Genomic DNA, 23,283 nt, shown 5'->3' on the forward strand with positions numbered 1-23,283 from the left:
TGAGTTGATCACATGATCTACCAGCTTTACAACTGTCATCTCATACGATCATACCAGGCAGTCTCCATTACAGTCATAATTTAAATATCACCAGTATTCTATTATTTATCCACTTGTACATATCAGAGACTCCCTTCCTCCTTTGAAAGAGATCGTTGTAACTATAATAGTAGTAGCAAACCTTCTCTGCTACAAAATGAATCTGTTTTTTCACTGAGATCAAGGAGGGAAGTTCAGCTGAGATTCCGATCTCCAAGTGAGTTCCATCTTCCAAGTTCCTTTGAGCAGGTCTGATCAATAGGACACCCTCAGCTGTGGAATAGCTGATATGGACTGATACCACCCCTCTTCTCAGTTTGCACTGAATATGAATATGTTCTCAACTTACAACCACAATTGAGACTGGAATTTCAGTCATAAATTGTGACAGTTGTAAGTCAAGGCACCCATGTGACTAGACCTGATTTTACAACCATTTTTATGGGGCCTTTAATTGAATCACATGGTTGTAAGGGATAACCCTTTCTCCCGAATGTATGTTTTTTTGCCAGAAACCAATGTAAAACATTAAAAACCACCACAAAAGTAGCAAATCATGATGACGTGATTGCAGGATACTGCAACCAGTCATAAATATAAGCTGGTTGCCAAGTACTCAAAATGGGGGTCATGTGACCAACAGGGGAGCAGTGTGACATTTTATGACAGCACCTTTCCAAGGCCCTTATAATCATCGTAACCCAAAATAGTTGCTAAACAATTGGTATTAAGTTGAAGATTGCCTGCACTATTATTTATGCATGATTATTATTATTTATGAAAGGATTACTGTAATAACAGTCATCAACGTGTGTTTTCAGCTTTATATGGTGAGAACCATGTTAGAATCCCTCATTGCAGACAAGAGTGGTTCAAAGAAGACTCTTAGAAGCAGCCTGGATGGACCAATAGTTCTGGCCATTGAAGAATTCCATAAACAGTCCTTCTTCTTTACACATCTTCTCAATATAAGTGGCAAGTAGCAACATCAACTCTGAAATTAGTAACCTAGACAGAATTAGCTTGTCAAAAGTAACCAGCTCTGGAACAATGAATTTTCAGTGCATTGTAATTTATATTAAAGAACTATTAGAACTGGGTGTGAACTTGAAAGAAATTGTTAGCCCAATTGTTTAGGTTTTTTAAAAAATAAATTGTGATCTTATTCTTGTAAGAAAACAGTCTAATTTTATATATTTATGTATACAATTTTTTTTTCAGTTCAAATATGCTGTTACATTATCTCCTTATAATATTTTGTAACATGGACTTGCTGTATTCACACACACTGCAATATCTTTTTATATTACTATGCATTAAACCTGTCTTGCACTTTATTTGGGGGGAATATTATATGTTTTCACTTACACTTTATATTGGGGAAATATTTTATGTTTTCAGAAGCCCTCCAACAGTGCTGTGATTTGTCCCAACTTTGGTTCCGGGAATTTTTTCTGGAGTTGACCATGGGTCGCCGAATTCAGTTCCCCATTGAGATGTCAATGCCCTGGATTCTAACTGATCACATCCTGGATACCAAAGAACCCTCCATGATGGAGTAAGAACTCCCGGATGATATGAAATGTATCCGTGGGTGTCTGTGATAATACTTGAAGGAATTTGATTTAATTTAAATTCAGCTTTGTGCAGGGGTGGGTTCCTGCAGGCACTACTGCTGGTTCGCTCATGAGTGTGCCCCGCACGCGCGTGTTTGATGCGCCCTGCGCGCACATGCACAGTTTAAGCGAAAAACCAAAGAACCGGTTCGGAGGTGTGGCAGGTTTGGGTTGCTGCTGGTTCCAGTAACCCAGGCCACCCAACCACTACCGGTTTGGCTGAACCAGTCCGAACCGGTAAGAACCCACCACTGGCTTTGTGCCTCGAAACAGTCTCCCTGTTTATGTTGCATCTGCCAATCTCTTCAGAAGGTTAATTTACTTTTATTTATTACATGTAGTCTAATGAGGTGAAGGGCTGAAATGTTCTTAAACAACCGTTTGTTTCATACAGTATAAAGGAATTATGAAGTGGTTTGTATAAAGCAATTTATTTTTTCCCCTTTCGATTTTTAAGGATGTAAGAAAAAATTGATGAGCAGGCCAATAGATGGTCACTTGGTTGATAGATGCTAGGAGAAATGTTGCAAATGAATGAATTCATGAAAGTTCATGACCATGTGCGATTGGCTGGATTCCATTGTAGCAGGTTTATGAAATACAATTGTATGCATGATTATTATTTTTTACAGAGCCAAATAGATTGTAAGCAAATATTGATTTGTAAAGCACAAAATTAAGAAAGCTTGCTTTAATATTGTATCAAATGTTATGCAGGCTTTCCTGAAACCAGTAGTTTTAAATTAAATCACATTTTAAAATTTCTACCATAGTTGAGACAAATGCTTGCACAAACATGTCTGTGCTGACCTATTTCATTAATTGCAGGTATGTGCTCTACCCACTGGATCTCTACAACGATAGCGCCTATTATGCTTTGACCAAGTTTAAAAAGCAATTTCTCTATGATGAAATTGAAGCAGAAGTGAGTTCTCTCTGCATTATTTTTGTTAATTATTAATATCAAACATTTGATTTATTTTACATATATCACTTCAACTTTTATAAAGCCTGTTATTATAAAGCCCATTTTTTTGTTCTTTTTTCTACCAGGTGAACTTGTGTTTTGATCAGTTTGTGTATAAATTGGCAGATCAAATCTTTGCTTACTATAAAGCAATGGCTGGCAGGTATGAAACCTCTGTTGGTTTGGGGAGTGTTGCACCAGCTATTAATGTTCTTCTGTATGGATAAATTAGTTCCCGAGCTGAAAATATATGGTTTGTGTAATGGCATTACAAGAAATAGACATTACTGGACATTGATGGAAGAAGATTGTTTATACTCAAACATGATAGCAGCAGTGGTGGGATTCAGCCAGTTCGCACTGATTCAGGAGAACTGGTTGTTAACTTTTTAAGCAGTTTAGAGAACCGGTTGTTGGAAGAAATCTCATTTTGTTTTGTTCTACTTTACATGGTAATCCTGTAAGAAAGGCAGGAAGGAAACATTCTGGTGTTGTTTCTAGCCTAATCTTTATTGCCCTGCTTACAGAAACTGCCTCTCTGATTAACCCACCCAGTCACATGACCACCAAGCCCTGCCTAGCCAGCTGGTCATTAGGGCAGAGAACCAGTTATTAAATTATTTGAATCCCACCACTGAATAGCAGTAATTCATAGCAAACCTTTTCAAAGCATTGCTTCTTGCTGTATGATCAATGCTTCTTCGGCAATTAAAAATCAGCTGCTTGAATAATATCACCTAAAATCTATTTTACCTCAGAGAATCAAATCTCCTCCATTATCAAAATGGTAGCTGCTTCTACAATATTTCATCTTTCCACACACGGTTCACATAATTAATTTGGCAATTCACCTTGTCTTGATAAATTATTGGTTTTGATTTCTGCTAACCAGACGTCCCAAGGTTGCTTAGCAAGTTATTTTAGTTATTGGAAACATTTTTTCCACAGCCAAAAATTTAAGTTTGCAGATTTCTATGATGATGATGATGACAATAGTGACAATAGTCCTGACTAACCATCTTTTCATACTAGCACTGAACAATATCTAGAAAAAAAAGGCACAGGGTCTTGTAACTCTATTCAGAGAAGTATTTAAAATTTGTGGAGAGAAAGCAAGAATTGCTTCCATGTCAGTTTCTACTTTGGGCTTTCTTCTGTTTTCCCCCCCTCCCTTCATTATCCCTTAATGCAAGCACTAGATCTTATTACATAGCTCTTCTTTTCACTGGTGTCTTGAGAATAAATGAATTGTAGTGAAGAGACAATCAAGTAAAGAGTCTGATGAGTGTTTTTCATTCACAGTGTTTTACTAGATAAGCGCTTCCGGGCTGAATGTAAAAATTATGGAGTGATTATTCCTTACCCACCATCCAACCGCTATGAAACATTGCTCAAACAAAGACATGTCCAGGTACAATTTCTTTTTAGCAAATTCTTTGGTGTTTTTTATGGACTGCTCTTTAGGACAAATTCACACATTAATTTCCCATGCCAAAATCTGGGCAAACGAGTATTCTAAGCCATACATTTCCATGGCTTAGAATACTTGTTCGCAGGTATTTATGTTTTGCAGGTAACCATACTAGCAAAAAGTACATGTGTAAGGGCTTCACCAGTGAATCTCTGTATGGCAGAAGGCGTTCTACATAAGACCTATTTTTGGAAAAATATAAAAAGTACTCTCAGTATAAGGAAGGAAATATATAATGGTTAACTCTGTTATCCAGTTTAACTGGTTGCCCCAAATGGCTTATTGGAAGCTGATAGCTTTTGTCCCCTTAGTCTTGCTCAGCATCCTGAGGTCTGACATCTCGTGCCAGTCCAAAACCTTAGGCATGCTACTGTTCTGGCTCTGTACTTGATTTTTGTCCTATTTTTAATCACCAATTTCTTGGTTTTACACTTGTGTCTTTTGCAGCTGCTAGGCAGGTCAATTGACTTGAACAGACTTATCACCCAGCGTATCTCAGCTGCAATGTACAAATCACTAGATCAGGCTATTAGCCGCTTTGAAAGCGAAGATCTAACATCCATAGTGGTAAGTATTGCTCCAAAACAAGGAACAATATGTGTGTGTGTGTGTGTGTGTGTGTGTGTGTGTGTGTGTGTGTATGTGGCATACCCCCGGTATGCCCAAATATGTATGGGGGTTGTAACTCTAAATAGATACCTTTCACCCTGGCTTGGCTGATAAGGAGTCGAACTCTGTGGCTTAGTGGTTAAGACATCTGCCTAAGATGCAATACTGCACAGGTTCGATTCCCAGTAAGGGTATGGCTAGCTGATGAGAGCTAAATAGCTTGAAATAGATCTATACTAGTCTCCCTTTATTTATTTATCAGCACAAATACAACAAATGTAACAAAAAGGCAACAGTAAAAATATTGGGTTTCTGTCTGGATGGTCTCTTGTGACGAGCCGAAGGACAGAGAATGGAAGTAGTGGTCTTCCTCCCATATTTGGGACAGAGAATGGAAGTAGTGATCTTCCTCCCATATTTGGGCATACCGGAAGTTGTAACTCTAAATATATATATATATATAACAGGGGAAAAGACCTGAATAAAACAAGAACAGCATATATGTGTGTGTGTGTCTGTCTGTCTGTCTGTGTGTATATATATGTATTTATTTTCTTTTGACCCTCCCCCCCCCCAAAAAGCACTTGGCCTTATTTTCAGGGAGGTCTTATTATTTTTGAGGTGCAGAAGGCAGTGAGCGGGGTCATCCCATGGCTGCTGCTGTGTTGCAATATTTTGGGGAGGGCTTATTTTGTGGGAAGGCTTATTTTAGCATGTGCTCTCAAAAGCCCGATTGAGCTTATTATTCAGGGAGGTCTTATTTTTGGGGAAACAGGGTACCGGTGTGATAATAACATAAAAAAATACATTTGCTTTTATAGTAAGTTCTATTTTGTTCACAAGTATGTTGAGGTGATGTCAATCCTGTACATAACTTTTGGCAGCTGTCTGCATTTAATGATTTTCTTTATAGGCAAGGAAGAATTATCAGTATTTTCTTTTGTAATTAACAAGATTTTCCATATTTCTTAAATATGTGTAAGATTCAAGTTCCCCAGAAATTGGCAGAATGTTACAAACAACTTGGATTGGGAAGATGCAAAAATTGGGACTTGATTCTGATTCAGAAATGTACTTTATACAAGTATCTCTTGACTTACAACAATTCATTCATGTTTGAAGTTACAATAGTACTGAGAAATAGTATTCAATACAGTACAATAGTACTGAGAAAAACCATTTTTCACACTTAATAACTGTTGAAGCAGCCAAATAAACATTGGAGGGTAGAACAAGAAGCAATGGGTGGAAACTAATCAAGGAGAGAAGCAACTTAGAACTGAGGAGAAATTTCCTGATAGTTAAGAACAATTAATCAGTGGAACAGCTTGCCTCCAGAAGCTGTGAATGCCCCAACACTGGAAGTCTTCAAGAAGATGTTGGATAGCCATTTCTCTGAAATGGTATAAGGTTTCCTGCCTAGGCAGGGGGTTGGACTAGAAGACCTCCAAGGTCCCTTCCGACTCTTCTATTGTATTATTGTATGTGAAATTTCAGTTTTTCAGAATTTCAGAAAGCAGAATTTCTTTATTTTCTTTTCTGATGCAGGAACTTGAATGGCTTTTGGAGATCAATCGTTTGACACATAGACTCTTGTGCAACCACATGACCTTGGACAGTTTTGATGCCATGTTCCGCGAGGCCAATCATAATGTTTCAGCTCCTTATGGGCGCATCACATTGCATGTCTTCTGGGAGCTAAACTTTGACTTTCTACCTAATTACTGCTACAATGGTTCTACTAACAGGTACAGATAAAATATCAAAATAATATGTACTGGTTCCCTCTCTGAAGACTAGAAAGAAACCACTAAGCTGCTAGGATAAATAACAACAATAGATTTGCAGCTCTGCATTCACTGCTCTTCCCAAATGCTAGAATACATTTCTTAACAAGAAGTCTGGTTTCACAGTGCAACTAATTGACGAGGGAGACAGTCTTCACCGTATATTTTCAAGAAGAAGCTCCACAACAATTTGTCTAAGATAATTTAATTTGTAATTATTGCACCGACTAGGTGTTTGGATTCTGTAGCCTAAATGGCTCCTTTCTATTCTATAATCCAAATCAGGTTACATTATATAATGAATTTCATGTAATTGCTAGCACGGATGCAAAAGTGTTAGATGTATTACTTGAAAATACATCTAAGATAATTAGGAAGCCATGCTTAATTGAAATATAGCTATTTTGTGTCTTAAGTGGCTTAGGATGCCTGATATGACCCTCCTCCTCCTCACACACACATTTTTTGTGTCATTTGACAATTATTAGATTTGTGCGGACAGCAATTCCATTCACCCAAGAACCTCAGAGAGATAAACCCGCCAATGTTCAGCCATATTACCTTTATGGCTCAAAGGTGAGTCAAACAACGTGTTTGCTGTTTCTAGATCTCCATACAGCTGATAGGGCTTTTGAAAATTCCCATGCTCCTGATTTTATAGAATACTTGGCAGGAATAATCAGTAGTATGCAATCCTATTTTTTGAGTTAATGTGAAAGTTAATGGGATAGCCAGATTCACATAACAACACAGTTACTAACTTAACTTAGCGGTAATTCAATTAACAACTGTGGCAATAAAAGGTCATAAAATGGGGCAAAACTCGCTTAAGCAACAGAAATTTTGGACTCGATCGCGGTTGCAAGTTGAGGACATTGGACATTATCCATCAAAACTTTCATGCTGTTTTTAGGAGCAGCTCCCACTGTTGGAGACAGAAACAACTTTCTAAAATGGACACTAAACTGTTATTTTGAGTCAGAAAATATAGCAGTTATCAACAAAGCCCAGACTACATCTTCTACCCTGCATTGCTAAATTATCTTTCCATGGCTTTAGATTATCTTTAAAGAAAGCTTCTGAATCAATGCATTTGTCAGTGTTCCAAATATCATGCAGAATTAAATCAGAGTCCAAGGCAGAGCTATCCTTAAAGTTCCAATTTAATAAGATAGCCATGTTGGCACAAACTGTGGAATCCCAAATCTAAAAGCTTCCTGGGATTCCACCCAGTTGAAAGTTCATGATCTTATCCCTACACCCATAAATCCATCACATGATCCAATCTTCTTGCCCACGCTGCAGGCCTGACAGCATTGTTGTTTAGTAGCTGTTTGAAATGCCATGGCTATAAGAGAAAAAAAAATCTGAGTCAAATTGTTTGGATATTAAAACGGGGGGGGGGGGGAGAATAAAATATTAATCATTGTCTGATGGTTATCAACATATTGTCCTTATTCTAATCATAATATGTTACTTGTTTTATTAAATAAATATTTTGCTCCTCTTATTCTCAGCCACTCAACATTGCATACAGCCACATTTATAGCTCTTACCGAAACTTTGTGGGACCTCCACACTTCAAGACAATCTGCCGACTCCTTGGGTACCAAGGGATTGCTGTTGTGATGGAAGAATTGTTGAAGATTGTCAAAAGCCTGGTAATGGGGATAAATAAACCCACTGGTTTTAATCCTTGTCTTTCTTCTTGTCTTCTTCCTCCTAAAGTTCCTTGTGGTTCCCCCAAATCTGCTCCAGAAATTTTACTGATATTCTGGCAAAAATTTGAGAGGGATCGGAAGTGGATCTGGGGAAGAGAGGAAGGAAAATTCATGTTGTGTAAATAGAAGTTGATTGGTGGGACATTCCATATAGTTCCAAGATTGCAAGGCAGATTTTAATTAATTTTCCAGCTATGGTTTCTGCATAGGATTTGAGGAAGCTTTTCACATCTGCCAGTAATTTTGCTATAAATCTGTAATTACTCTGGCAGAAATGGAGCTCCCATGATATTGGTAAGCCTGTGTTCAGAAACCCATGTACCAAAATTATCAGTTCAACATAAGATATAGTAATTTCTTGGTAGCAAAAGGAAAAAAGAAAAAAAATACTTTTTGCACTGAAATATAAAAATATAAAAAAGTCTGCTTGGGTTTTTTAAATAGGTTACTATTAGTGTAAACTTTTTAAATTGTTTTCTTATTTTTCTTATTCTTACGTTTTCAAAGAAAAGTATTTTTATACAACCATTTGGATATATTTAAGTATTGTAGCCCACTTAAAAGTGATTTAAAATACTTTTTTGGATCCCAGCTCAAAAACACTATGAGGAGCTTCCAGAAACCCAGAAATTTGCACATCCAGTTGCCAATTTCAATCATCTGTTTTTATTTGACAAATGTTTCCCTTTGGGTTTTGGAACTTCCGAAGCCTCAGTTTCTTCCTACAAACTATTGAACTCAGAAGAAGTAAATTTTACTTCTGTTTAATACGCCATTATATTTAAAGCTTCCTTCTTCTTTGAACTGAGTGAGATAGGATCAAGATTACTTGCAACTGCATAAATTGGTTGAAGGGAGCCAAGATTTGCAGCTGCAGGCCATTTTGCAAACTGCAGATGCTTTGAATTATGAGTCTACTTCCCAGAGCTGACATTCATCTCCAATTGCTTTTGATAGCTGCAAGGAACCATCCTTCAGTATGTGAAGACCTTGATAGAGGTGATGCCGAAGATTTGCCGCCTGCCCAGGCATGAGTATGGATCTCCAGGTTAGTACTGTGAGATTGGTAAATCTGCATAATACTAAGGAGAAATTTCCTAATCAGTGGACTGGCTTGCCTCCAGAATGTCTGGGTATTCCAATACTGGAGATTTTAAAGAAGAGATTGGACAACCATTTGCCTGAAATGATATAGGGTTTCCTGCTTGAGCAGGAAGTTGGACTAAAAGACCTCCAAGGTCCCTTCCAATTCTGTTATTCTGTTAATTCTTATTTATCACATTTAGGTGTTTCTGTCCTTTGTCCAAAATCATCAGCATGACTTATTTTGAATTATGCTATTTTAAATTTTTCATTATACTATCCACTCCATTTTATCTACATGTGTGCAGCATTTTTTTTTTCTGGTTTCAATTTGTGCTTTAGACATGTAAAAAAATATCCTAAAGATTAGGATTACAGAGGTTTAATTTAGCAACTAATTGAGAGTTGTAGAAACAACCTAATTACGGTATAAGAATCACTGTAGAAACCAAGAGTTGAGCCCCATACAAGAATCCAAATTAAGGCATCCCAGATATGCCAATAAATTACCTGGGCTGTTAGTTCCACTAACAAGCTTTCTATTGCGATCCCCCCCCCCCGCCTAATATTAAATGTTGATTTAATATTAGAGTATGATTTGAGTAAATTAAATCACTACTCTTCCTGCACACCAGAATGAATTTTTTAACTTCTGCAATATGTCATCCTTTCAAGTATTTGAAGGGTGGTGTAATAGTCCTTTCATTCCAATCCTTTGTCAAAGCTAAATTTTCACAGGTCCTACAGTTTGTACTCATAGGATTTAATTTCCAGTCCCCCGATTGTCCTCTTTGTCCTACTGTAAACCCATTCCAGTTATTTTGAATCCTTAAAATATGATTCTCAGAATGAGATACAGTATTTAAAATGGAATCTGAACAGAGCAGAAGAAAGTGGAAGAGTTACTTCCCATGATTTGGAACGTATTTTTTCTTTTGATGCAGTCTAAAAAATGCCTTTGTCTTTTTTTGCAGCCACATCACACTGTTTGCAAATAGCTGATCTTTTTTACAAGTTCTTTTACAAGATCTTTTTTACAAGTTCTGTTAGCAAGCTAAGAATCCCCATCCTGTACCTGTGCATTGGTTTCTTAGTGAAGAGTTTTCTATTTGTTTCTGTCGCTTACCCATATTGTTTTAATTTTATTACCCATTGACAAAATCCGAGACACCACCTCTCTCCAGTTATATCTGCACATTGCAATTGATATGCTTCAGAGAGGACATAATTCAGATCCTTCTGCTAGGAACTTACATCTGTCAGGTCCTATGAGGTGGGCCTAGACAAACCCCCAAGTGGCTCCCACGGCTCTCAGAGAGCTAATGGCCAACCCTCAGAGTGTTAACAACCAGATGACTGCAAATAATATAACTCCTTTCATTCGCCCCCATTCAGTCAGAACTGAATAAGCTTCTTGGATGAGAAGTGAAACATTTTCAAAGACAAACTAGGAAAGTCCAGATGCCTTTCGAAAAAGCACTTTTGGGTCTTTTATTTATATCTTGCTTTTCCTCAGGAATCCTGGAGTTTTTCCATCACCAGCTAAAGGACATAATTGAGTATGCAGAACTAAAGACTGATGTATTCCAAAGTCTGAGGGAAGTGGGTAATGCCATTCTTTTCTGCCTTCTCATAGAACAGGCCCTGGTGAGTTAAAATGAATTATTTGGGGAAATTATTGGGCTTAAGTCATTATACATGAAACAAAGGAACAAACAAATGAGCTACCTGTGTTCAGTTAGATGTCAATTTAGCTATGGTCTATAGAACGCCTTAGTTCAGGAACTCCTACATTCCCAGTCCTGCACAGCGACTTCTCCAACCTGTATGCCATTCAAATGGGTGGATGTCAAATCCCAACATTTACAGTAACCATGGCCATGTTGCTTGGGATATTTAGTGAGCTAAAGCCCACACAGCCAGAAAGGTCCAAGATCAGCAACTTGCTATTGTCATAGTACGCTTCAGTGGCTTGCCAAAAGCCTGGCAGACTAAAGTACAGAGACAAACACAGAAGCAGAAGTAATTGTCCATATATAGTAAGTGCCCTCTAAGTGCCTAAACACAATACCAGTGAGCTGATTTTATTTATTTACTTACTTGCTTTTCCATTTTTTTATTGGTGAAAAAATGTAGTTGTCTTCAGGCTTCATTGCAGATTGTGATCATCTGCATCTCTAACAAACCACAATAGTATCAAAATAACATGTGCACCTTGATAACGTGATATATATGCTTCATATGTGCTTCAATTTTGAAATGATTAATAGCCCTTGCCTATCTTCAGGTGTGGCAGCAGTAACAATTTGCAGTTAATTTTGCATACAATTGTTCTTAATATCTGTAAAGACTACTTGGCTCATCAAGTTAGCATCCAATATTCCTTCCTACATACCTGGGATAGCATCCAACTCCAAATGAAAAAACTGATACATATTGTGTCAGAATAAATCTTAATAACCAATTAAGGAATAGCCAAATCATACTGCTCCAGTTGCTGAATTACAATTCCTGGCATCTGTCATGATTTGCTATATAGCTTAGGGATGTTTTGAGTTGTAATTTGGCATGTTCTGGAGTGCCACAGGTTGCCTACCCCTGTATCAATTTATAACTCTCTGAAGTTTCTCTTCTTCCATTAAGATGAAAAACATATTTACCAATTTTAAAGATGTCATAATTTCAAGAGTCATGCCTAGGTTGCTGGGGAAATCCTTCTAATTTGCGTACTATATTTGGAATCTCACAATAGGTTCTGCCTTTTATTGGACATGTTTGTGTTTTTTGAATTGTTTAATAGTAGCACATTGTTTATTGTGACAATACTGTAGTGCCAATAATTTGCAGATTGCCAAAGGTGGAATGGAGGTAAGCATTCTGAATCGTACGCCAAGAACAATCCCCTGGAAGAAAAAAAAAAGTATTGATTGTATCCATAACTAAATTACCTAATTTCCCTAGCAGTTTTTAGTTTTTAAATGAAGAATTCCTCTGAGCTTTTTATTATCACAAAAATAAGCATAGTGCATGCAGAATATATTTTATTGAGTACATTGTATTACCGTATATACTCGAGTATAAGCCGAGTTTTTCAGCCCACTTTTTGGGCTGAAAAAAGCCGGCTCGGCTTATACTCGAGTCTACAACTGGATCCAGCAGTGCTGTTGCCTGTTGGAGGAGGAGGGGATTCCTTCCTGCGAGACCCCGTCCAGAAAAATGTGGGGAGCGGCATTTGTGGGAACTCCGGCCGCTGCCCACCCGTGGGGAGAGAGGGAAGAGCCCCGAGCGAGCCGCCTCGGTTTGGCAACCAAACCCATCCAGCCTTTTACCTCCCGTCCCCCCGCCCGCCCGCTCGCAGCCCCCTCCCAGGGCTGGCGCCAACTCCTCCCCGTGCCCGGCCTCCAGCCGAGGCAAGTCGGTGTCTCTTTAAGCTAGAGAGAGGAGGGGAGGGAAGGCAGGGACCAGCCGGCTGACAATGGGCCGGAGCGGCTGAGTTGGAGCAAATTCCGCGGCGGAGGCGGCGTCCCAGCTCCAGCGGCTCCGAGGCGAGCGGCTTGGCCCTTCCGCTGGGCGCTCGGAGATGAAGGCGCGCTGGCGCTGAGTTGAGCGGCGAGCTTGCCGAGCGCGCGGCTCCGGGAAGCCCCCCTTCTCCTCCCTGCTGGAAGCCGAGCGAGCCCCGCCGCCCACGGACTCCCGCGGCCGCCCCAGGGCTCCGGGAGGCAGGACCCGGAGGCAGCCCAGCCCTGCCGCCGCCCCGCGCCCTCCACCCGCTGCGCGAGAGGGGACCCCGCTTTCCCCTTGCCGGATGCATCCCTGGCGGAGCTGAGCCATGCGGCGGAGGCTCCCGCTCTGGTTCCAGAGCTTGCTGTGCCTCTGGCCGGTCCTGGTGGGACCCGCGGCAGGTAAGAGGCGCCGTCGAGCGCCTCGTACAATGATTTATGTATGAGGTTTAAGTGACTGAGACACACTCCTGGCTACGCAGCAATGTTATTTCTGACTTAGTATACTATGAAATCCCCCAAATCCTCCCCACTCCAGGGGTAGGATACTATGAAATCCCCCAAATCCTCCCCACTCCAGGGGTAGGATACTATGAAATCCCCCAAATCCTCCCCACTCCAGGGGAAGGATACTATGAAATCCCCCAAATCCTCCCCACTCCAGGGGTAGGATACTATGAAATCCCCCAAATCCTCCCCACTCCAGGGGTAGGATACTATGAAATCCCCCAAATCCTCCCCACTCCAGGGGTAGGATACTATGAAATCCCCCAAATCCTCCCCACTCCAGGGGTAGGATACTATGAAATCCCCCAAATCCTCCCCACTCCAGGGGAAGGATACTATGAAATCCCCCAAATCCTCCCCACTCCAGGGGTAGGATACTATGAAATCCCCCAAATCCTCCCCACTCCAGGGGTAGGATACTATGAAATCCCCCAAATCCTCCCCACTCCAGGGGAAGGATACTATGAAATCCCCCAAATCCTCCCCACTCCAGGGGTAGGATACTATGAAATCCACATTCCCTCCCCACTACAGGGGTAGGATACTATGAAATCCCCCAAATCCTCCCCACTCCAGGGGAAGGATACTATGAAATCCACATTTCCTCCCCACTACAGGGGTAGGATACTATGAAATCCCCCAAATCCTCCCCACTCCAGGGATAGGATACTATGAAAGCCACATTCCCTCCCCACTACAGGGGTAGGATACTGCAAAATCCCCAATTCCTCCCCACTCCAGGGGAAGGATACTATGAAAGCCACATTCCCTCCCCACTCCAGGGGAGGAAATAAATATTCAAAAACATTATTGGTATCTATTTTTATTTTTGAAATTTACCGGTAGCTGCTGCATTTCCCACCCTAGGCTTATACTCGGGTCAATAACTTTTCCAGCTTTTTGGGGTAAAATTATGTGCCTTGGCTTATATTCGGGTCGGCTTATACTCGAGTATATACGGTATATATGAATGTGTCTTGATTGAGACCTGCCTCTTACTGATGACTTAAAGAGAATATTTTGATATAAGTTTACTTTTCTGCTGTTGATCTTTTCTGAGAGAAAAATAATCTATAAATGTACTGTATCGTGAAGTAGGAGTTTAGGATGTTTCTAAAGTTCTAAATATTTTTTTTTAAGTGTGCACCTTTCTTTGCTTCCTATAAGCATGAAGAAAACTGTCTTCTGGCATTAAAATGGTAATCTGCTCCCTCTTCTTTAGAGGATGGGGCAAATCTGGGTATAAGTGATTGTATTGGACTGATGGTTCCAAGATTGTAGGAGCACAGGGCCTGATTATACAAAACTTCTACAGTGTACAGAGTTTTTTCTCACATAAAAAGATTAGCTGGGGTGCTGCATCCAGCAGCCAAAACCTCCCCTCTATGTTGACCTTCCAAAGAATGAAATCAAACATCCCAAGTTCTGGTGTGGCCTTTTTTATAAAATAGGAAACAGTGATATCTAATTATATGATATATTACTTACCATAAGATATTACCATAAGGCAACAACTCCTTTAGACTCCCCTACAAAAATGCACATAAAATTAGATTCTATAAATCATCAAGGCTTGGATAAGGGACCAGTGCTCATGTTTTGGTCCATATAAAGTGTGGCTGGGAAATTAGAGAATTGATCACAATGTTCTAAATGCGTCTTCACATAAGGGTGTATCAAAACCACCTCCTTTTGCAGTGTCTTGCCTCCTTGCATGCAGCTATCATGGCTTACTTTGTTGCTATACCGCCATGTAGAGTCATGCAGAATTTGCTGCAATCATTACTCAAGTCTCCGCCAACATTCCTGCTTCCTAGGTCTTGCCTCTTTGTGTGTCTGCAGTTTAGATTAACTCTCAATCTCTGTATGTGTTTTTAAATTTCTTCTCATTTTGTGGTTCCTCTCTCAGCCTCTTCCAGCTCAGTTCTAAGTATGGCTACTTGGAAATAAGTTTAACTTGACATCAGTGGGCTATATTTCCAGCAAAGTAGGCAATTTACATCACAGAGTCTCTTTTTAGAGTGGTCCACCCCAAGAGACATGCAGCGAATTAAAATTCACAGGAAATATCGCAGCAAAAAGCTGAAGCTTCTTTGAATTCCATGAAATTTAGGTTTGAACGTATATAGATGGATAGAACAGCTGTATTATTCACTGTATACTTAGAGCCTAGTGGCCAATCAAGATCTTCCATGTTTTTGAAAGTAAGAGCGTTTCTTGGAGATTTGAATCTGGCCTAAGTCTGTATGAGCAGACATCATCTATGCCTATCTCCCCACCCCACTTGACATGTAGGTATCAGATAAGTCTTCCTTTCCTGTAAACACAGTCTTGAACCAAATGTCATACAGCTCTCCTGCTGCTTTCAAGTGAAAAACACAGCAACAACAACTAAGATGCCAAAATAGAAGATCTTGTGTTGAGTCAACTTTGGCCCCCAGTCTGGTTAATCTTCTGCTTCCTGTAGTTTGGATCTCTAATTTACTACCAATTGATTCCAAATGAGGTTGATTTAAAAAAAGAAGACACTCAGGAAGTCGGCCTGTTAAGTGATGCCAAGGAGTCATTTTATGAAGACATCAGAGTGGGCAGTAACAGAATTCTCAGACCTTTTTAAAAATATTTTGGGGCATTTTCCTCAATAAAACAGATACTGAGACTTGGTATCTGTGTGTGTTCACAAGTAAGTAATTATATATATGTATATATAATAAATATTCTATTCTATTATTTACATTATTAATGTTATGTTATTTTATATTATTAATGTTATGTTATTTTATATTATGTTATTTTATTTTAAATTATTATATTATTTTATTTTATATTATTATATTATTGTATTATTGTTATATTGTTATATTGTTATATTGTTATATTGTTATATTGTTATATTGTTATATTGTTATATTATATTTATTATTATTTTATTATTTTATTATTTTATTATTTTATTATTTTATTATTTTATTATTTTATTATTTTATTATTTTATTATTTTATTATTTTATTATTTTATTATTTTATTATTTTATTATTTTATTATTTTATTATTTTATTATTTTATTATTTTATTATTTTATTATTATAACTTACTTGTGAGCACCACTACCACCCAATATAATTTGGAGATTTGCTATTGAATTTTAGAAACACACTACTGGGGCTCAAGCTGCAGATTCACGGGGTCCATAGGTTGCTAACATTTCTATTAGACGTTGCAAAGTGACTTGCAACACCATTCCAAGGGCAGTTTGAATACTCTGCATCCAGGTGTTAGATCAGCTGTTTCCCACCTCGAAACTCACACTGTACGTCTTTCGGACTGATCATTGTCCCACTGCCATCAGTGGCCAAGGAAGGCTCTATGAAAAAGTTACCTTTAGCAATGCCCTATGCTAATTTCCATCTTGGTTTTTTTCCCCAGTTTACCAAGTGTTGAGTCTTTGTAGATGCACATTTATAATTAACATAGCCAAAAATGACCAGGTTTTCATTTTTTTCTCTTTAAAAGGCAAGTTAACAATCGCACTATATTAATTTAATTTATAATATTGTCATACTGCTTTGCAAAATAGAGCCTTGTCAATATAATGTAAACACATTTTCTCATAAACTTAGGCTCAGGCTTATTGCTTGAATTTACTAGCTTAATTGCAACTAGTGTCTGTCACATACATAATACACTGTGACTTACGCACTGTTAAGTTTTTGTAATGGGGACGCTTAGTACCAGGTCCAGATATTCAATCACAATTAAAGTCACAACCTGGTAGAAAAAGTGAAAGTCTGGTACATTCTGGAGGGTTTTTTTCCTGTTAGTGCAAGACGCACTATATGCTTTGTCACTGAAACTGGATGAAATTTTCAGAATGTCTTTGTAGCTCATATTTAAACAAATCATTCAGAAATTTCTTCTTAAGCTGACTTAAAAAAGCAATTGTGAGTGGACAAATCAATTAAGTATGTCTGTTAGCAGCCTATATGTGGATACACCTATGTGGAATAATGTAACCATTCAAGATACATCAACACAGACTCTCACAACCCTTGGCAGTGCCTGACAACTTCAGAACACCCAAAGGAGGAGGAGCGTGGTTAATTATCAGCAGTCCTTATTACAGTCTTATGGAAAGTACACCATTTTGCAGCAGGGGGTCAAGAAATCCTACTGCTGAATCAGAAGATGTAAACAAAGCAGAAGCCCTGAATTTTACAAAAAAACCAAGATTATCTTTATTATAAACTTACTTTTGACACACATTGTGTGTCCGTTGTCCTGGATATTGAGCTAGACTTGAATAGCCTTCTGAAAGCAAATGGATCACTATACCCTTCCCGGTTTGGTTAACAACTAAACAGTCAGTTCTTAGGTAGTTTTTAACACCTTTTATTTTTCTTCCTCCTGCCTCAGTCCCAGGAAGAAGTGTGTGATTTGCTGCATGCTGCTCCCTTCCAAAATATTTTGCCCAGGGTCTACATCAAAGGTAAGGAGTGAAGAGATGCTCAGATATCAGTCATTATTCCCTAGCTATGTAGTAGCTACAAAGTTACAGAAATTTCAGCTTTCAAAGAATCTTAGGTATAGTTAGCTATTCGTTTCCTTCATTTGACGAGGGACCCTATTGGCCAATCCACAAGAAAGGGCACCCTGTAAGCAAAGCAAGATGTTTGCGTTAATAACAAGCTCCTCTTACAAGTGTATTTGATGCCACAGTTGTAAGCAGAGACACCTTCTTCACAATTCATTTCCACAGTTTTATGTCATACTTGTCCCAGAGTTGGATAATGGTTGGGAGATGACACTGAAATGCTAGGTTTTTTTTTTATTTTTGCTTTCTCATTTCACTGTTTGCTGCTCGCTTAACAGAAGGAGAACGCTTGGAGGTACGCATGAAGCGTCTCGAAGCCAAATATGCCCCACTTCACCTGGTTCCCTTAATAGAGAGGCTGGGAACTCCTCAGGTAAGGATGACATTGAAACCCATATTAACTGGGTGACACAACACATCACCCAGCCTTGATTCTTCCTCCCACATCCCCCATCCCTCAATCATCCTGGATCTCAAGAAGCCTTTCTATTTTTGCTGCCTGGATTTCAACTGTATGTCCCAGAATATTGATGGAAACGTTACTTGTGACTGAGCAAAATTGGTGAAATTCAATATGGTTCTTATGTAGTTGTGCCCCTCATAATAACTCTCTGCTTCAGAAACAATCAGCTTGACATTATAAGCCTGAATCTGAATTATTTGAATTTTGTTGTTGTTCTTATTGTTGATCACATGAACATCGTGCAAGGCATTGTCTCTATAAGTGGACCCTGAAGTTTCAAAATAGCCATGGACTCCTCCTGTATCCTACACTCCTGGATCCAATTTTTTTCTCTTGGTTCTGTCATGGGAAAGAATAAGACTAGGCTACCCATTACAGTACTTCTCTGGCAAGTTTTCCATACCTTCACCGACACTCTGTTATATGCAGCTTGCAGATAGCACATTAATTGTGGCAATCAAATTATGTACCTGTTTATTTGCAAATTTGATAAACTGCCCACTCGTTCTAGACATCTAGCAATATCCACACATTGAAGTATCTAGTGATGAAATCAATACAGGCAGTCGTAAGTTACAGGTCACAATTGAGACTAGCAACGCTGTCACTAAGTGACGTGGTTGTAATGTAAAACATCACATGACCTTGTTGCCTTACAACATCAGTCCTGGCTGAGCTCTGAAGTTAATGCTGTGGTGGTTATATGCAATGTCATATATGATCACGACTTACTGCCAATTTCCCCATTAACTTTGTCAGAAACCTGCTGTGAAAGTTGCAAATGGCAATCACTTCACAGCGGGTCACTACAACCATCATAAATATGTTGCCCAAAACAAAAATTGGCACTTGGTGTTTTACTTTACATAGGAATGCTGTGACAGCTGCAAGTTCAGAAACTGACCGTACATCTTTTTTCAGTGCTTTCATAACCACTGAACAAGAAGTTGACAAGTGAAAGCTACTGTATCTGATGTTGTCCTTGTTTTAAAATTTCTTCACTAAATGCCCTCTGGACAAAGATTTTGTTTATGATTGCTTGTTAAAACAATGGTTCTCAACCTTCTTCACCACAAAACCCCTTTAGGTACCTTTTGTGTCCAAGGACCCCCAAGTCTTAACTCAAGATTTAAATCACACCATTTATTCAACGCTCACAGGCTCCCTGTGACGACATCGTGGAACTCCCATAGGTCCGAGGAATACAGGTTGAGAACCACTGTCATAAGGATAAAAGAACAGAAGCTAACCTAAGTTCTGAGGCTGTGACTGACAATGGCATTATTGGAGCATTGCCAGCCTCAGTCTCTCCAGGAATGGATACCCGCAGCTTCTTTTCCTAGCCGCACCATGTAAGGCAGGCGGATTCTGCTTGGAGAAGAGTGTCCCAAAGATAACAAAGCTTAGGTTATGCATAGGGTTTTATAAATAATGACCATCACATTGAATTAAGACCAGAAACCCACTGGCAACTATTAGAATTGTTGTTGGTTTGAGCTCCGAGCTTGGCAATTTGGTTGCAAACGTTTTGTCCCCACTCAAATGGGGACGAAATGTTTACAACCAAATCGCCGAGCTTGGAGCTCAAACCAACAACATAACTACCAACCCGGGCTACTAATATTCAAGAAGATTTCAACTATTAGTACTCCATAAGTAAGGAACCAGCTAGCATCACACAACAGGAAGGTGGCTGCATTCTGTGCCAGCTGCAGTTTTGGTTCACTTTAAGGGCAGCCAAGTGTGAATTACAGTAGTCTAAGAGATAACAACAGCACATCACTATCATCTTAATGAGTTTGAAATAATTCCCTGAGTGCTTAAAATAATTTAGAATTACCCTGATGGAGTACTTTTGAGTTTCTAGAACTATTTCGTACTTTGACTTGGTTTGTGGTTCATGTTGCCTTGCTCTGCATATTGGCCACATTTATTTGTTTATTTATTAGATATATAATGCCATCCAACTCATCCAGTTTGGCAGCATTAAAAACAATACATCAAATAAAAACCATACAACAATAAGCAATACAATTTATAAGTACAAAATATAAAATGGCAACCAAGCAAATAACAAAACAATCATAGGATATTTATTTATTTATTTATTTATTTATTTATTTATTTATTTATTTATTTATTTGGAAATCTTGACTTCTGAGAGCAACTCCATTTCAGTAACAGCCTTAGAGCAAAAGCTTCACAGAATATGATAATGTGTGTTATTACAGATGGTGGAGAAATTTGTCATGTAGGAAAAAAATCCATGTAATCACTAGGAGTCGAAAATGACTTGATGGCACATAATCGGTCAATCAAAGAGAAATTATATACTGTATAACCAGGCAATCTGCTTAGTGCAGATCACAGGTTCATGTGCATTTATCTTACCGTTGAGTATAAATTCTAGATTTTTCTATCCAACCCTTTTGAACCAACAGACTGTTGCCTATTCTTGACCCAGGCTTCACTTTTGGCAATAGAATGTCTCTGTAATAAAGAGATGGAGATAACCATGTGTTCCATGACTGTGCCTTGTCCAAGCATAGTTGGTTCTTCCTTGAGAGCTTCAGCCCTGAGATGAATGAACATAGCATTTCAGATTTGGTATTACATAAACCCAAGTAGACTCTTCAATTTGCCTTCTCATCCCTTGCTTTCCTTCCTTTTTGCAGCAAAGAGAGATTCATGTTTCACCACTTGTTGACTGTCATTACAAATCTGACTTTAAAACGTTCTACAATTTTTATTAGATTATTTAGGAATGGTGTTCCATTAAACTTTTAAACCACTGTCGTTGGTCCATATGTGCCCCGAAACATAGCCATTGAATCCTCTTTTGGGTTAAATCCTCATCCCAACTATCAGGAGGAGAAAAGTTAAAGAGGGGGCCATGGTTCTATATCAAGACATTTTCTTGATTCTCTTTCTTAGTCTACCTTTCAGAAGAACCTGCAATCAATCCTGTCTCTCTGATGATAACACATATTTTGACAATTTGATTACTTTCAAGTATACATTACACAGGCATACACAGACATGCAACACTTTTGAATACATACTTATAATGACCAGTCTGGACTGGTTGCAATTCCAGAAATGTTGGGCTTTCTCTATGCTTTTATATTCTGTGGCTTGGCTCACTTGCATGAGTTACTTAATCTTTGTGCTTGGCAAAGCCCTTTTTTGCTACATTTCTGCTCTTTGCTTGTGGTTCTTTTTAATAGAGGGCTTGGCCTTGAAGCTGTCAGCTACTGTGTACTAGGTTCCATTCCCCCCCTTTTATGATTATGACTTCAAAAACCACTGAGATGCTCAGACACTTAATTTTTAAAAAAGACAGAATACCAGTATAGTACAGGCTACGTGTTTGCCTTATGACCTACAGTATTCCAACATTTTTTCTGGATCACCACATTTAAATATAAATTCATTTCTTGGGCCTATTTTGAACTGATCCCTGTGGAGGACTAAATGAAGCAATACAAGGAAGTTTGTGACAAATATTCACCCATGTTTGCCTTTTCCAACATTTCCAATGTGGGAAGACAGTAACTCATAGAATCCCCAGATATCGTGATAGTAGTTGCTGTCGCTACACAAATGGAGGAGCCCAACCCAGAAAGTGCTTTTTCTGTGCTTGGGGGCTTATCTGCATGTAATGCTTTGCTCCTTGTCTGACATCCACATACCCAAGTCTTACATGATGAGTTGCCTTATAACAGCAGTCCAGATAAAATGAATGGTGTAGGGTTTCCTGCCTAAGCAGGGGTTGGACTAGAAGACCTTCAAGGTACCTTCCAACTCTTGTTATTCTATTTCTAATGACATCCAATACTCTTGTTGATTTCAGTGAGAGATTTGTAAGCCTGTATCAGCTGTATCTCGTGGCACATGAGAACATTTAATGAAACATTTAATTTGAGCCAATCTAGATGTGACCCGATGAAAAATCCAAAATTAGATTTTTTTTTTCTAAAAAATAATTAAAAACTTCACTAGCAGTCCCTTATGAAGGAACCCAGCTTGCTCAGCCTTGAACCTTCTTCAAATCTTCATAGTTAGTCTGTGAAACTGCATAAACTGCTAGCAATTGTTTGCAATTCATACAGCAGATTCCAATTAGAAATATTCCTCATCCAATTATGATCTTAGATTTTACATTACACCTTAAAGATATAATTTGTTCACTCTTCTTGTACCTCCTATGGATGTACAGATTGCTCCTGATGATTTAAATTCAACTGAATCAGTTCAGAGTGATTAATGCTATAAAAACACAAATGCTCATGGTTGAAATTAAATCTGTTTGGATGTCTCTAATACAATTATTCAAACTGAATCAGCTGTCGTATTTGAAAAGTCAAGTCAAATTAGACATTCTATTGATTGAATCTTGGAATTTAATGTTTGCTGATTTTCTAATGCAACTTACTCATTTTTCAAATAACTCAAGGTTCAGGAACTTGTCTAGGCAGTCAACAGGAGTCAAAAACTGACTTGAAAGTGCATGTAGGCATACCTATTCACTAGTCAAGATCTTAATATACTATCAGATACTCCTCAATCATTTACCAGTATTAACCTGAATTGTTTCCATCTTAGTATACATAGTAAGAACATTCTGAGGCATTGAATATAAACCAGTTCAGAGTGAGATGTGTTCTCAGTGATCTCAGATTATTGTTCCTAACACAGCAAAGCCTTCTTCAGAGGTGATATTCAGCAGGTTCTGACCAGTTGTGGAGAACCGATAGCAGAAATTTTGAGTAGTTCAGAGAACTGGTAAATATCACCTTTGACTGGCCACTCCCATCTATTATCTGCCTCTGAGTCCCAGCTAATCAGGAGGAAATGGAGATTTTTACAGTATCCTTCCCCTGAGCAGGGTGGGAATGGAGATTTTACAGTATCCTTCCCCTGCTACA

The 23,283-nt window shown here is 38.7% G+C and overlaps 1 protein-coding gene across 2 annotated transcripts in view; it reads left to right on the forward strand.

The window, feature by feature from the left end:
- The window catches only part of CYFIP2 (cytoplasmic FMR1 interacting protein 2), a 71,138-nt gene that overhangs the window by 39,425 nt on the left and 8,430 nt on the right, over positions 1-23,283 (forward strand). For both annotated transcript variants that reach the window (XM_032212256.1, XM_032212257.1), the window contains exons 16-28: positions 861-1,014; positions 1,441-1,597; positions 2,484-2,580; positions 2,709-2,785; positions 3,925-4,033; positions 4,541-4,660; positions 6,251-6,450; positions 6,978-7,065; positions 8,007-8,150; positions 9,168-9,258; positions 10,810-10,940; positions 17,715-17,787; positions 18,171-18,265. In XM_032212256.1, the coding sequence (XP_032068147.1) occupies positions 861-1,014; positions 1,441-1,597; positions 2,484-2,580; positions 2,709-2,785; positions 3,925-4,033; positions 4,541-4,660; positions 6,251-6,450; positions 6,978-7,065; positions 8,007-8,150; positions 9,168-9,258; positions 10,810-10,940; positions 17,715-17,787; positions 18,171-18,265 (1,536 nt within the window). The remainder of the gene's footprint in view (positions 1-860; positions 1,015-1,440; positions 1,598-2,483; positions 2,581-2,708; positions 2,786-3,924; positions 4,034-4,540; positions 4,661-6,250; positions 6,451-6,977; positions 7,066-8,006; positions 8,151-9,167; positions 9,259-10,809; positions 10,941-17,714; positions 17,788-18,170; positions 18,266-23,283) is intronic.

This window comes from Thamnophis elegans, chromosome 2 (genome assembly GCF_009769535.1).
Source record: "Thamnophis elegans isolate rThaEle1 chromosome 2, rThaEle1.pri, whole genome shotgun sequence".
NCBI classification, from domain to species: Eukaryota; Metazoa; Chordata; class Lepidosauria; order Squamata; family Colubridae; genus Thamnophis; species Thamnophis elegans.